This window comes from Eurosta solidaginis, chromosome 1 (genome assembly GCF_040869045.1).
Source record: "Eurosta solidaginis isolate ZX-2024a chromosome 1, ASM4086904v1, whole genome shotgun sequence".
Lineage (NCBI taxonomy): Eukaryota > Metazoa > Arthropoda > Insecta > Diptera > Tephritidae > Eurosta > Eurosta solidaginis.
In genome coordinates this window covers 12527861-12543595 of record NC_090319.1, presented here as the reverse complement: position 1 = coordinate 12543595, position 15735 = coordinate 12527861, and the positions used below count along the sequence as shown (strand labels likewise).

The 15735-nt window shown below is 35.9% G+C and overlaps 2 protein-coding genes across 6 annotated transcripts in view; one reads left to right on the top strand and one right to left on the bottom strand.

The window, feature by feature from the left end:
- The window catches only part of msi (musashi), a 584216-nt gene that overhangs the window by 453376 nt on the left and 115105 nt on the right, over positions 1-15735 (top strand). The gene's annotated exons all lie outside the window — the stretch shown is intronic.
- LOC137238876 (uncharacterized) lies at positions 2229-14034 on the bottom strand. Its single transcript, XM_067763903.1, has 3 exons — positions 13779-14034; positions 9209-10241; positions 2229-3073 (listed from the first exon to the last, which is right to left on the bottom strand). The coding sequence occupies exons 1-3, from the start codon at positions 13813-13815 to the stop codon at positions 2335-2337; spliced, it is 1809 nt and encodes a 602-aa protein (XP_067620004.1). The 5' UTR covers positions 13816-14034; the 3' UTR covers positions 2229-2334.

Genomic DNA, 15735 nt, shown 5'->3' with positions numbered 1-15735 from the left:
ATTCCCTTTTTCGCCCAAGGAGTTGTTGCTGGTATGAGCTACCATTTCACTTATTTTCGAAAACTTTATCAACTGACCATGACTTTCAAAAAAAGCTCTCTAATTGAGTAAAGGGATGAAACGTATGACACTGTCCTTTAAAAACAAAAATTATCACGTCCCAAAGTTATACATCAAAACTAAAAATAGTGAGCTATTAACTAGTTGGAATATAAAGCAATTTTGTCATAACTCTTAAATAAAAAAAATCAAACGTAGAATAATTTGTAGCCAAAAAAAAAGTTGTCAGAAAAAAAATTTAAGTACCAAACCCTTTTTGTCTTTTCACGCTGTATTTCAAAAATTTTTTTTTTTAATTTCGAAAATAATCCCTACAAATGGCGCGTCTTCTATTCCCAAATAGTACTTAGTTACCTTTATTATATAAAATAAACTAATATTAATGCACGTTGGTTAAATGTAAACCATTTTCTTGTTAGCTACTTTTCCTTCTGGGTGTTTAATAAATAAAGATTTGGAATTTAATATTTAATTTTTTTATAACCACATACTCTGATGAAAATAAAATCAAATATTTCAACAAAAACAAAACGCCTTTTACCTTCGCTCATGCATAAGAAAAGACAGCAATGCTGCAGGAAGAAAAAATAAAATAAATAAAAATTAACTAGGCAAATAGCGCAGCCTTTAATGAAAAGCGCACTATAACGCTGAATAACGGGGAAAAATAAAATCGGCTTTTGTGTGAAGGAATTTCACACATGGCAGCATTTTTTAATTTCCATTTCAATGTTGGCATTAACAAATAAAAAATCTTTGCATACAAACAGGCGCATAAGCGAAAGTACATAAAAAGATACGTACTGTGCGTTCAATTTTATAGTACAAAAAGCAAAAGCGGCATTTGCTGCTTAGTCGAATACATAGATATGCATATGAATGTATGGATGTGTAACTGGCGTACATCTGTGGGTAAAAAATTAGCAGCAAACATTTTTTGCAAACTTTTGTTATTTTCTTTACTGCTTGGATTTCGTAGACTTAAAACAATCTTTAATAATCTCAAAAACATTTTTGAAAAATTTCGAAAATTCTAGTAGTTTTTATAAAAAGTTTTAAAATTTTCTTTGTTAACTTTTTTAGAATGCAGATTTTAAGTACAGAACTCGCTTTGACTTTTGACATTTTTTTTCCGAAGAGTGGTTTTGGATTTTATTACAGATAAAAATTTAATCTAAAGCACCATTACGTTTTCTAAGAATATAAATAAAAATTAGGTAATTTTTTTGGTAGAATTTTTAACTTTCGAATTTCCGAATCTGTTCGAAAAAGTTTTCGAAAAAGTTTTCGAAATTGACGTTCATATTTTTTATGTTCTAAATAAAAATGAATATTTCTTTTCAAGACTTTTTTAATTTTCGAATTATTTCGAAAAATTTTTAAATTATTTTCGAAAAAGTTTTCGAAGTTAAATGAAATGAATGAATGTAAGGTGCGATAACCTCTGAAGAGGTTTTAGGCCGAGCTTCTCTTCAAATTGGACAGGGCCTACTTGTTTTATGCCGACTCCGAACGGTTTCCGCAGATGAGTTTTCACTGAGAGCTTTTCATGGCAGAAATACACTCGGAGTGCTTGCCAAACACTGCAGAGGGGCGACGACCCCGCCTAAGCTGCAGACATTGGTGCGTTATTGGTAACCGTATCGGTAAACTTATAACAGCTGATTCGACCAACCTTATGGGAATCAATGCAATCGATTATTGGTGCCGCTAAGGTCGTAACCGTATCGTAGCCAAGCAATTGTTTTGTGGTTTTCCATCGTAACGATAAACAGCTGATTACGTTAGGGATACGACTACAGCGATGCGACAAACGGCACCAATGACTCCGCTTTTAGAAACATTTTCTTCTAATTGAAAGAACTTGTTTCTAAAATTTTGATGTTGCTTTGCCTGGGGAGCGAACCCATTTTATGAAAAAGAACATATTTTTATGAAAGATTTTTCTATGTAACTTAAAACGAGATATAATAAAATATGAAAAAATTTATAAAACTTGTAACTAATTTTTGCTGTTATTTTTTTGCTCACTAGTGTATACGAGCACAGTCGAATAAGAAGAAAAGCGTGTCACATAAATATGCGCGCACTAATTAGAAACTAACACAAAGCAAACACATAAGAAAAATTAGAACAATTTTGGAACCAGCTTTTTGTATGTTTTTTTTGTAGAGTTTTTTAGTTTGTCAAAGCATATAATTTTAGCAGCAGACTCTTTGTCCTTTATTAAAATTTCCTCTTTTACATTCCCCATTCCCTCTCTCATGTCACCACCTACTTTGCATATGGCGGCTGCGCATTTGTTACCAAATAAAAAACTCCACCACGTCCACGCAATGCCGTTACATTTGCTGGATCGCCACCCAATAACATTTGTCTGCCTGTACTCATTGCACATCTTCTACGTCTTATCAAATCCGTCCACAAGTTGACATCACAACCTTGTCCCACCAGCGCTCCTTTCATTTGCAAAGATTCCGCAAATATTTGATATGCGCGCATATGACTGCATTCATTGAAAAAGCAACCCGGTTGTGCACTGCCATAGTTCACATAAAAATCTACATGTCCTAAAGGCCGATCATAGCCATACGAACCGACGCTTGTATGCACAACTTCAACATAATCGGCATCTGTGATTGCTATACGATCATCGAAGCTATCATAGCGAAAGAATGGCAACGCCGGATCTAGCGCATAAATCAATGGCAAACGCCCAGACTCTAAATGCTTGCCCGCAATACCAGCAATGTGTGCGCCCATGCTGAATCCGATTAGATGCAGATCTTCAAATCGCATGCCTGCTTCGCGTTGTAGGAAATCAATGAATTTTGCTAATACTTTACCGACGGGCTTGACACGATAACTTGCGGTAAGATAGTCAGCAACAGCACCACGCCCCCAATCGACTGTGAATACATTGTAATTTCCGTTACCTTGACGCAGATATTCGGGTACAAGTGTTTGATAGACACCAGCAGTTGAGCCACCAAGCCAACCATGTATGAGTATGCTGTTGGGATTAGAAGAACACATTTTTTTGTGATTTGGTAAACGCTTTTGATTTAATTTGCTTCATTTTAAAAGGAAAATGACAAAGGTAAGGCAAAATTATTTTCTTTATTTGGTTACATTCGTTTTGAAGATCAAGCTGTTCCATATTTCCCCTTCTATTCTCGAGCTTTGGCCGCCCATTTTGTCATCAGTGCTTTATTAGTCTAAGCCCTTTAAAATAAACCTGGTTGTGTAAAATGGACAAACTCCACCCCCTTCCTCCCACACGTCCCAGATGAGACCATTTATCATTTCCCCAATCAGGCAGTCTAGTTACGCCCATAAACAGAACAATTTATTGTCTTGCCATCGGCCCTTAATAGTTCTGCAATGTGTAAATAAATCTGACCATATAAGTAAAATGAGAAAGCTTCCCTTTCCCTCACCCTCCTACATTCGCCCTTGGACTTATAAAATAATTGAATTATTATCAACTTTTGACAAGTTAACAATATTATCATACTACATAAAATGTGAAGGCTATCCTTTCCCTCCTAACCCCAACCAGCTAAGCCATTGAACCTATAAACTTACGAAATTGGCATCGGTCCTTGATAAGTCTGCAATACATAAGTCGTGTGCCGCTCTATGAAATAGAAGAGTGTCCTTCCTCACTCTCTGAAATTTTGCAGTATGACATGAGAAGGCCGCTCGCCAACCCCTTATTTTATCAAATTACATATTGAACTTAAGGTCTATATAGCAGGGAGCAGGACAGTACAATCTCAGAAACCAAATCAACCAACATTGTTGACAGTCGTACTGCATGGAGGCGTTAGAATCCAAGTTTAGGAAAGCGAATATTATACGAAATCTATAATATAAAAAAAAGTCGGGGTTTCCTTCCTGACGCTATAGCTCCAGAACGCACGAACGGATTTCCACGGTTTTGTATTTATTGGAAAGATCTCGGGCTCCGTGAGGTTTACAGCAATTCAGGATCGATGCACAGGTTCTCGAGATATAGGCCAAACCGTAGACCCGGGTACTCCTAGAATGTGTTTATAGAATATGGATATCAAATGAAAGCTGTTGGTGAGTGCTTTAGTAGAGGGTAATTTTCATACCCCTGGGTGACTAGGGTCTCGAGATATAGCCAAAACGTGGACCCGGGTACCCCTGGAATGTGTTTATATAATATCGATAACAGATTAAAGCTATTGATGAGTGCTTTAGTAGAGGGTAATTGTCATACCCCTAGGTGACTAGGGTCTCGAGATATAGGCCAAGACGTGGGCCGTGAACGCCTGGATAGTGTTTTTACATTATGGGTATCAAATTGAAGCTGTTGATGTGTGCTTTAGTACAGAGTAAGTTTTACACCGGATACCCCTAGAATGTGTGTGTATTGTGGATACCAAATGAAAGCTGTTGCTGAGAGCTTTAAAGCAATTTACATTGTGGTATTCGATTTAGTCGAATCATCGTGGCAAAACTGATAAATATGCATGCGAAGCCGAAATAAAGACATGAATTAATAATACCCACATACCTATTTACATTCCTCCTATTCGATTTGTCTGAAATTTGGTATATAAATTTACCTATATTAGTATTTACGATGCTTTGTTCCGGGAAGTAGACCAGAGACGAACTGGGACTGGGATTAGGACTAGGACTGGGACTGAGACTGAGACTCGGAGTGGGACTGGGACTGAGACTCGAAACGGGACTGGCAATAAGGGATGCAGAAGAATGCGAAAAACTTGAAAGAAGAGAAAAGAGAGGAGACTGAGAAAGAGGTAGAATGAGACGAAGGTGGAGATAGATGAAGCGAAAAATACGGAGGGAGGAGTGAATACAAAGATAAGAAAAAAGTGAAGAGGGGTGAGGGCAGAATTAGATGGAAAAAGCTTATTAAAATGTATGCAGATACACCAAATTTAGCGCAGAACAACGTCTGCCGAGTCTGCTAGTACTATATACAGATCATCTTACTGTCTTTATTTACTGCATCCTCTGTCAAAAAAATACTTATTGAATCGAATGTATTTGCTAATAGATTGGGCAGAAGAGGCTCTTAAATGTACTTAAAAGAAGCGCATTTACGACCACAACTATGATATTGACAGCATAAAGGCAACGAAGTTACCTTGAACCAACCTGGAAGACTGTAAGGTCTCAAGGTCCATAAATAAAATAAATCTGCAGTGAGGGTACTTAAGGCTGTTATCACAGGAAACAAATACTTCGAAGTAGGCCTATATCAAGCTTCCGCGGTAGAAACTGACAGTATGAGAAGGACTATGAGGTCTTTCGCCTTTATCTCCGCCGATTTCCCGTATTGCAAACAATTCGAGTGTGACATCGTAAAATGATGTTAAGACAAGGTGACATTTATTAACAGTTTTTAAATCCCCCAAGCAAAAAGCTTAAAAATTCCTTATCTAACGTAATTTGTTAAATCAAGCACAACCCTTCCAGTTCAGTTAAGTTTGCTGAAATCGCAATGCAAAACGAACGTAAAAAAGTACTCAACCTGCACTTGCGTACTAAACGGATCAATCTTTAAAGTTCAATGGAATGCGAAAACCACAGAAGCACATTTCAAATGAAATTCAGCAAAGCAAAATAAGCAGGGCAAGAAACAATGGATGTGCTAAACATCATTAGCACTATTGCCCCTATGACACAAATAGTATTTCAACCAAACTATGGGAAGACCTTCACAATGTGCAGAAATCGAATTTAGAAAAAGTAGCAAATATACCCAGAAGTCCACTTCATACAAACACGCACACTCACTTACAATACACCCAACGGTTCACAGTTTTGCATTTTATCATTGAAGCAATAGCACTTTACGGAACCCCAAAGTTACCGCATGTAACATACATATCTACGCATTAGACTGGGTTTATCGCCATATAAAATAAAAACAAAAATACTGGCTCGAAATTTAGATATAAAACTCGCAAAATAACTGTTATTTCCGAGTGACATAAAAATGGGATTCAAGATGTTGATGGGATTCAAGGGGTTGATAAGCGCAATACAAAGCTTTATAGCTTCCGCAACCCAGTTGTCAATCTCAGCTACGCCAGGGGAACCACGTTACATATATAAATATACTAGCAGACCCGTCAGACGTTGTTCTTCCCTAAATTTGGTCTATCTACATCAATTTTAATAAGCTTTTTCCGTCTAGCTATGCCCCCCCCCCCCCCCCTCACTTTTTCTTAATCCTTTTATTCACTCTTCCCTCCGTCTTTTCACTTCATCTGGCAAATCGAATAGGACGTATGTAAATAGTTATGTGGGTATTATTAATTCATGTCTTTATTTCGGCTTCGCATGCATATTTATCAGTTTTGCCAGGTTGATGCGACTAAATCGAATATCACAGTGAAAATTACTTTAAAGCTCTCAGCAACAGCTTCCATTTGTTATCCCTATTACACACACATTCTAGGGGTATCCGAGTCCAGGTTTCGGCCTATATCTTGACACCCTAGTCACCCAGCGGTATAAAAATTACTCTGTACTAAAGCACTCATAAACAACTTCAATTTGATAACCATAATGTAAAAACACATCCTAGTGTTACCGTGATCCACGTTTTGGCCTATATCTCGAGACCATTCACAAATAGGTATGAAAACTACCCTGTACTAAAGCACTCATTAACAACTTTCATTTGTTATCCATATTCTATAAAAATATTCTAGGGGTACCCGCGTCCACGTTTTCGCTTATATCTCGAAACCCTAGTTACTCGCGGGCACGAAGAATACCCCGTATCAAAGTACTCATAAACAGCTTCTATTTGATACCCACATTATACAAACATATCCCAGGATTACCCAGGTCCACGTTTTGATTTCAAGACCCTAGCCAGAACGGGATAAAAATTGTCCTATGTCTGCCTCCTGGTTCTAAGCTACCCCTCCACCAATTTTCAGCCAAATATGTTCATCCGTTCCTTCCTCTTCAATCACTCCTTATCTATTAAAATAAGCGCATCAAAATCTGTTGCGTATTTTTAAAGGTTTAAGCATTCAAAAGGACATAGGAACAGAAAAAGTGACTTTGTTTTATACTATGTAGTGATGTTCATCCATAGATACCTATAAACCTACGCCCGAGGTAAAATAACGGAGCGAATGCTATATTGCATGTACGTATGTATGTGTCGCATCATGCCTCACTCAAAAGCAATTAACGCACACATTTCACAGCGAACAACCACAAAAACACATCTTTTGGTAAAAATGTTACTTTTTTTAAACAATTTGGCTGATATAAGAAATGAATCAAGTATTTTTTTGTGATGCAGATCGAAGGTAAATATTTCAAAGTATTACTGAAAAGCAGAATTTTTTAAATCCATCCGTTTATGAGTTATAGCTGTGTACACAAAAATGTTACGATTTTTTACTACATTTTGGTAATTTGCCACGCCCCTATAATATATATCTTCAAATTATATTAACGTTACCATCTCACGTAGCTAAGATATCAAATGCAAAAAACCGTTTTAAAATCGGAGCATTCTGTGTGAAGCTATGTGCGTACATGGCATTTAGCGACTTTATTTTATAAGATTTATAGATAGATATAGATATAGATCATACACATGTTTAGCAGGTTAGGCTCTGGCGGAGGGCGGTATGGCCTAGAAGGTATAATGTGGTCATATAAATCGTTTTCAAGATGGTCGGGATAGTAGCTTTATGGTGCTTTGCTACCGGAACGTATCGGATCTATATCCGGCAAAGGGCCATCAACACCAAAGCCTTCGCGGAGTGTCTTTGTCGTTAACACACCAACAACAGTGACGTAAAAATCTTTCAAAATAACTTTTATGCTCTGAACGAAATTAAAACCTTAGAAAATAACTATTAATATCCGAGCGAAACATAACACTCGAGAAATAACCGCTATTTTCAATACAAAATAAAATTGAAAAAAATAACTGTTAATTTCCAAGCAAACTAAGACACTCATATTTACTCTTTTCCGAGTGAAGTAAATATCTCAAGATATAAATATTATTCTTCGAGCGGAATAAAAAACTCAAAAAATTTTTGTTCCATCCATAGAGAATCTTAAAACTGAAATAATAAATATTATTTTGCGAGCGAAACATAACTCTTAAAAAATAGCGGTTATTCCCCGATCGAAATAAAAAAATTTAAAAATATGTGTTATTTTTCAAAGCGAAATGAAAATCTCAAAAAAACTATAAATTTCCTAGCGAAGTGAAAAAATGTACACCTGTTAGTGAGACACAAATTTTACAAATACCTTTTAATATCTGAGCGAAACATAGAATTCGAAAAATAACCGAAATAAAAAGACTAAAAATAACTCTTACTTTGCAATCAAAACAAAAACGCCTAACAGAAGTGTTATTTTCCAAACCAAATAAAAAATAAAAAATAAAATGAGCTTAACACCGGCTTATAATAATTGAATTTTAATTATTATGTTTTCTAAGAGAAACTGAAAAGAAAGAAACATTTACTTGCGTATTGCGATGGAACCATTTCGAAAACCGCCAACGTAATCATCATCAGGCAATTTTGTAATGTTGATGATTACGCTGGCGGTTTTCGAAATGGTTCCATCGCAATATGCCAGTAAATGTTTCTTTCTTTTCAGTTTCTCTGAGAAAACATAATAATTGAAATTCAATTATTATAAGCCGGTGTTAAGCTCATGAATTCTTAAAAATATAAGTATAAACTGAACACACCATTAAACAAACATACATAAATAAAAAAAATTAAAAATAATTAATACTTTTTGAGCAAAACAAAAATCTGGAGAACTGAACCGCTATGATCCGAACGAAACAATAACTCACAGGATAAATATTGGTTCTTAAAGAGAATAAAAAGTTGGTATTTTTTCAGCTAAATAAATAACACAAAAACTAATAACAGTAAAGATCCCTAATTTAAACAATAAAGAAAATATTTCGACTGAAAAAAAGGAAATAAAAATAAAAATGCAGCATAAATAAACCTCAAATTTGAGGGTATCCACATTTTTTTCGATCCAGCCTACTACAGATTTGGATTTTCACACACAAAAGCACATATACTCCACTATTGCTTAAAGCTCTCGATCCTAAAGCTCACACACTTACCGTGTTGGATTGAAAGGATTGTAGCGTGATTGCCGTAAGGATGTAGCATTGTATAACTGCACCTCTTCCACTTGAACTAGTGATGAGCTGTAGGAGGTGGTGCCCGTTGTTGTGGTTGTTATTGGCATCGAGTTGGAGACCATTGCTGGCCCACCACCAAATACTGCATTCAGTAGACGTCCGCTCTCAACAAAAGCTAGTGGCACAGCGTTATGGCTTACTTTTGTACCAAAATTCATTTTTCTGTTGTTGTTGTTGTTGTTATCAAATTTGTTAGTATGCAATTGAAATACAGTATGACGTTCAGCATTGAAAAAGAAAGTATAATCTTGCAAATGGAATTGATCGTTGCCAAATATGGAAGCCAATTGTCCGAAGGGATTGACAAAAGTATTGCTTTGATAGAGTTTTGTGCTGCCAATGGATGGTATAGCATTTGCACTTGCTACTACAACTGCACCGTTATTTTTGTCAACTACACTATGTCTCTTATTATTTGTTTTACTTTTATTATCCTTTTCTGTTTGATTTCTTCTCACTTCATTTGTCTCAGTTAGTCTCTTCAAATCATTTTCGACCCGCATTGGCAATATTGTCATCTTCATACCCGCATAACTTTTTGTTGCTATCGTTGCTTTGGTACTCAAAGTATTTGTATGTTTTTTGTTGTTAGTTGTGGTTGTAATTTTATGGGAATTGCTTTGCTTGATTTTTTTGCTTTGCTGCCCTTTGTTGTTGTTACTATTGATTGCGTTTTCGAAATATTCAATTTGGTTTGTAACTTCTGCAAGCTTTTTTTTGTTTTTTCCCATTCCTTCCTCTACTCTATTTCGATTATGCTTCTTTTTGTGGTCACCTTTAACAGTATTTGTATTTGGCATGTCAATCACTTTGAGGTCATTGTCGGAAAATATGAAACCATGGTAAGGGGTATTCGTGTTGTAGAGCACCAAGGTATTGCTAAGCAACTTCGTAGATTTTGAAGAATCCTCCGCTGGGAGTTTTGCAAAAACTTGGACAACATTTTGTAGAACTGAAAGCAAATAGGACACAAAAAATTTTTTATTCATAGTTTCCAGATGATGGAAGTGAGGAAAAATGAAGCCAGAAATGAGGTTAAAAAAATGGAACGGGAAGAATTTGGAAATTCCCCTTTTCCCCTTTATGGAAAGATGAAGAGAAAAAAGAGTCTCAGAAAAAAAGGACAAAGATTTTAAAGAAAACAAGTAAGGAAGCCTAAGTTCGGGTGTAACCGTACATTACATACTCAGCTGCCAAATTACAGCTTGCAAAACTTTTAAATTAAATAAAAAATAAATGTAAGCCGCGATAACCTCCAAAGAGATCTAAGGTCGAGCTCTCTTCAAATTTGCGTCGTGCTCCCCTTAATTTTTTTATGCCGACTCCGAACGGCATCTGCAATGCAGACGAGTTTGCATTGAGATCTTTTCATGGCAGAAATATACTCGGAGCGCTTGCTAAACACTGCCAAGGGGCGACCCCGCTTAGAAAAATTATCTTTCATATGATCATATTGATATAATAGTAATAGCGGAAGTATTAAAAACAAATACTGTAAAAATCCGAACAAATGTTACTAAGCTTTCAAAAGCGCGCCTAAAAATCATATCCACACCATTAGGAATAAACTACATACAGAGTGTATGTGCCTACATGGTGATCAAAAGGAATATAAACAAAAAAGGCAACCCTTAGAGACCAATTGAACAGCGAACAACGGGATATTCATATGGCTTAGCAGCTAAAGGCTTGCACTGATATGAATGTTGGAGATTCGAGTTCAACGCTCAGCTCCCGAAAAGCTAGCTGATGAAGAAGTGAAATTCAGAAACATGCCCTATTAACCATCGCCGTTTGTAAACTTACAATTTTTCTCTAATATCAATTTTTAAATTACCTTCTTTTAAAAGTGGGCGGTGCCACGCCCACGGTCCAAAATTTTACTAATTTTCTATTCTGCGTCATAAGATCAACTCACCTACCAAATTTCATCACTTTATCCGTCTTTGGGAATGAATTATCGCACTTTTTCGGTTTTTCGAAATTTGCAAAATCGAAAAAGTGGACGTGGTTATAGTCCGATTTCGTTCATTTTAAATAGCAATCTGAGATGAGTGCCCGGGAACTTACATACCAAATTTCATTAAGATTCCTCAAAATGTACTCAAGTTATAGTGTTTACGGACAGACGCACGGGCATGGCTAAATTAATTTCTTTTTTCGACCAGATCATTTTGATATATAGAAGTCTATATCTATCTTGATTAGTTTATGCTGTTACGCGGTACCGTTATGCGAACAAAATTAATATACTCTGTGAGCTCTGCTCAGCTGAGTATAAAAACTGGAGATAGTGCAAAACAGGCGGTGAAGCAGGTACGTTTAAAAGTTCGAAGAAAAGATAAATGAGAATATGGAGGAAATAAAAGAAAAATATGCAAGAAAAAGAAAAAGAAAGATAGACATATTGTTGAGAGGCTATGGACAGCACTCTGTAGGTACATTATACCCTCATTCTCGTATAGGCCGAGTTCCCTGTGAAAATCCAGGGTGGTGCTGGGGTTTAGAGAGTGCACCACTTTCTTATTTCAGCGATACAAGGATTCTAAGTCTTCTTCACGCGAATGCACCGTATTCGGGATGGATGTGTTATGCAGAGTTATTCTCGCTGTCGCAGAACTGACATAGGCTATTATACTATATACCTAGTTTGTGCGTGTAGCTTTTTAGACTGCAGTGGCTTGTAAGTACCTATGCATTTTGAGATTTTAAGGCTGATTTTTGGGAATATCATATCATAGCTTTAAAAAGCTTTGTTTTATATTTCCATATTGATGTCTTTGCCTGCCGCTGTCCTAGACTTCAAGCTCGTGTTGTTCTTCTGCCTGAGCTCTTCCCTTGTCGTGTGTAACCCTATCGCCATAAGGGGCTCGTGCCATATTTGACATTCTGGCCCGTTCACTTGCTTGCTTCCATCCATTCATCTGCGACCCAATAGCCAAGCCAGACAAATGGTGTTATTAGCTTTTAAATTATGTAATCTCTCCACAACCTCAATAACTATTGTTGATCTAATAACAGCTGAAGATATTGCCTTAACCGTGACTGACTGTCGCTGAGTGAATCGTTACATTAATCTATCCTCTTTGCAGGTTGATCTTTGAACACCAGATTATGGTGATAACGTCGGCCGGGGAAATTGGTTTAATGGATCTTCCATCTACCGATGTACCATAGGTTGCTCATAAACCAATTTATTAGGAAGTGGAAATTACTTACAAAGTAAAGAAAAATGATATGGAAAGGCACACAAACAAACAAAGCCGAACAAACACCCTAATGTTGGCCTAATATGTGGCCCTTCGAGCATAAAGACAGGTTTTTAAAAGTATACTTTCAAATGCTTGTCTCAAATTTTAATCAAATTTATCAGATATCTTAAAAGTATTTTTGTTATTTTTGAAAGAGTTTAAAGGCCGCGGCACAATGAAATGTGCTTATGCATTCCAGTAACATGGCCACAACCAACCAAGATGTTGCGTTTATAAATATGAAGCAACTTCAGACTTGGCAATTTAAGTTTATTTCGCCTTGCACATTCACATACAAAATTTCGCGAAGCACTCTTATACACCTTCCACCTAAACAACAAATATACTTGCTAACATATTTTGTGTTGTATTCAGTTGTTATATTACAGTTTCTAATTGCGAAAAATGTTAGAAAAGTTACCAGCTATTGGGAAAAATAATGTCACTTGCAAAGTGTACCAGCACCCTTAAAGCCCCAACACATAAGCACTTTTTCATATAGATGAGTTTAACACAAGCTTATGCATTATGAGTAGATTGCACGCATTTTTATGGAGAACGGTAGAATGAGCGACACTGGCGCCATCTGATATTGAAAAGTAGCCATCTCCCAAATTTTGTTGCAAGCAAAGCATAAGAAGAAGAATGTGACATTTGTTTTGGTTAAGGGTGTTGACACACTTTGCAAGTGAAATTATTTTTCCCACTGATTGGTAAATTTTCAAACATTTTTCGTAGGTAATAACTGTAATATAACAAATGAATACGACACAAAATATGTTAGCACGTATCTTTGTTGTAAGGGGATAGTGTTTATACCAGTACTTCGCGAAATTTTGTATGTGTGGGCAAGGCGTAATAAACTTCAATTGCGACGTATGAAGTTCCTTTATATTTAGAAACGCAACATCTTGGTTGATTGTGGCGATGTTATTGGAATGCATAAGCTTGTGTTAAACGCATCTATATGAAAAATGTCATTGTGGCACCGGCTTTAGTCAAAGCAAATGTTAAACTCTTCTTCTTATGCTTTGCTTGCAACAAAAGCTGGGAGTTGGCTACTTTTCCATATCAGATGGCGCCAGTGTCGCTCAATCTACCGTTCTCCATAAAAATATGTGCAATCTACTCAAAATGCAACAACTACAATGAAAAGTGCTTATGTGACGGGGATTTAATGTTCACATATGTATTGCACATACATATAATGTGCCTTAATGTCCTAGACTTTTCTTCACCTGTTAGTTTAAACACAATAATTTTTATCGACAGCATTTTCTTCAACGTGATTATTATAAACAAAAAAAAAGTTTCATTGCAACATTTTTGCTTTCGCCTTAGTCTGTATTTCTGTGTTCAAATTTAAACTTCATTTATTTTAAGAAAATGTGAATATTTTTATATTTAATAAAATTTTTTTAAAATAACACACTAAGCACCACAGTTAACTACAACTTGCTCTCGTTCAGCATTCACCGACCAGACTGTCTGACTGCTTTCCTTTACTAACCTACAACTAAAAGCTTAATGAAAAATGTAAAAAATAATGTGTTAACAATTTTGTGCTCTTTAAGCAGAAATTACTTTTTATATTTGTGGAACTTATTCGCATTTCTTTGGCGTAAGTAAATATTTAAAAGAAATGGTAATACAAATAAAAATTTATTAAAATGATACAGTTGCTCACTTTTAAAATGAGATCAACGATCTTAAAAAATCTTAAGGACATTTGTAAATAAATGCATCAAAAATTTGTAAAAAATTTTAAAGCTTCTATTTTATAGTAAGTTATTAAAAGTTAGCAGAAAACTGAAGAGAAAACCTTCAAGAAATTTTGAGATTTGTGCATTTTTTCACTTATTTTGCATAGTCAATTGAGATGAGAATAGGAGAGGAAGAAAAGGATATCAATAGCAAAGATTTTCGATGAGTTAATGATTTCGAGTGATGTATGTGTTGTCAAAAATGTATAGATCTGTTATCGAATATGTGTCGATGGGTTATTAAGACTTTATCGATTTTTTCCTGGAATGTCTGCGCCGAATCCTGAAAATTCGATAACCGGAAAGAATTTCAAAAGACGACTTATGGTCTAGAACAAATCAACCTAAGGCTGCCACAGAAATAACCAAGCGTAAATGGTCGTGGATTGATCACATTCTCAGAAGACCTCCAGTAAATATAGCCAGACAAGCATTGCGATGGAATCCACAAGGAAGCCGACGACCTGGTGCACCTGCGAAAACTTGGCGCAGAACAGTGGATAAAGAACTCGAAGACGCAGGATACACGTGGAATGATATCAAAAGAACTGCACCTAACAGAATAAGATTTAAGTCGGTGGTCGAGGCCCTATGCTCCAATAGGAGTTGAGGAAGATGATGATGATATTATCGATTTGTTAAAAAAAATTATCAATTCGTTATTGAAAATGAATCGATTTGTTACCAAAAAGTTGTTAAATTGTTACCCATTTGCTATTTGTATTTATTTGTTATCAAAAGATATCCATTTGTTGTCGAAATTTACCGATTTACTATCGAAAAGCTTTCGACTATTTATCTAAAAGCTATCGATATGTTATGAAATAGATATCGATTTGTAATCAAAAGATCGCGACCGTTATCGCTTTATTAGTGTAGTATAACCATTTTTTCATCGATTTCTTAAACAAATTTTCGATTTGTGAACAAATTAATAGATTTGATATAAAACAGATACCAATAAAACGTCTCCCCTGGTTTACCTGGCGCCAATTGTTCACACCAAGAGAATTTAAATCGTTTTCCACCTAGTCCTTCCAGTACAGTAGGGGATGTCATCTTATTCTGCTTTCATAAGCGGGTTCCGATAAAAATATTTGCTTAGCCGTAGCGTCTTTTTTCATACGCATAGCATGGCCGCGTAGCCGCTGGGTTTTTATTTTCTTGACTATGTTGAGGTCTGCGTAAAGCTCGTACAGCTCATTAATAAATTTTCTTCGATAATCCATAATATCCATAAATCCATAAATCTTTCGAAGAACTTTTCTCTCGAATACTTCCAGAGCCCCTTTATATGATGTTGTCATGGCCCCTGCTTATGCACCATATATCATAACGGGCACGAAAAGTAACTTGTACAACATGGTTTTCATTTGCCAAGAGAGGACTTTATATTTCAATTGCCTACCGAGTCCAAAGTATTATTTATTAG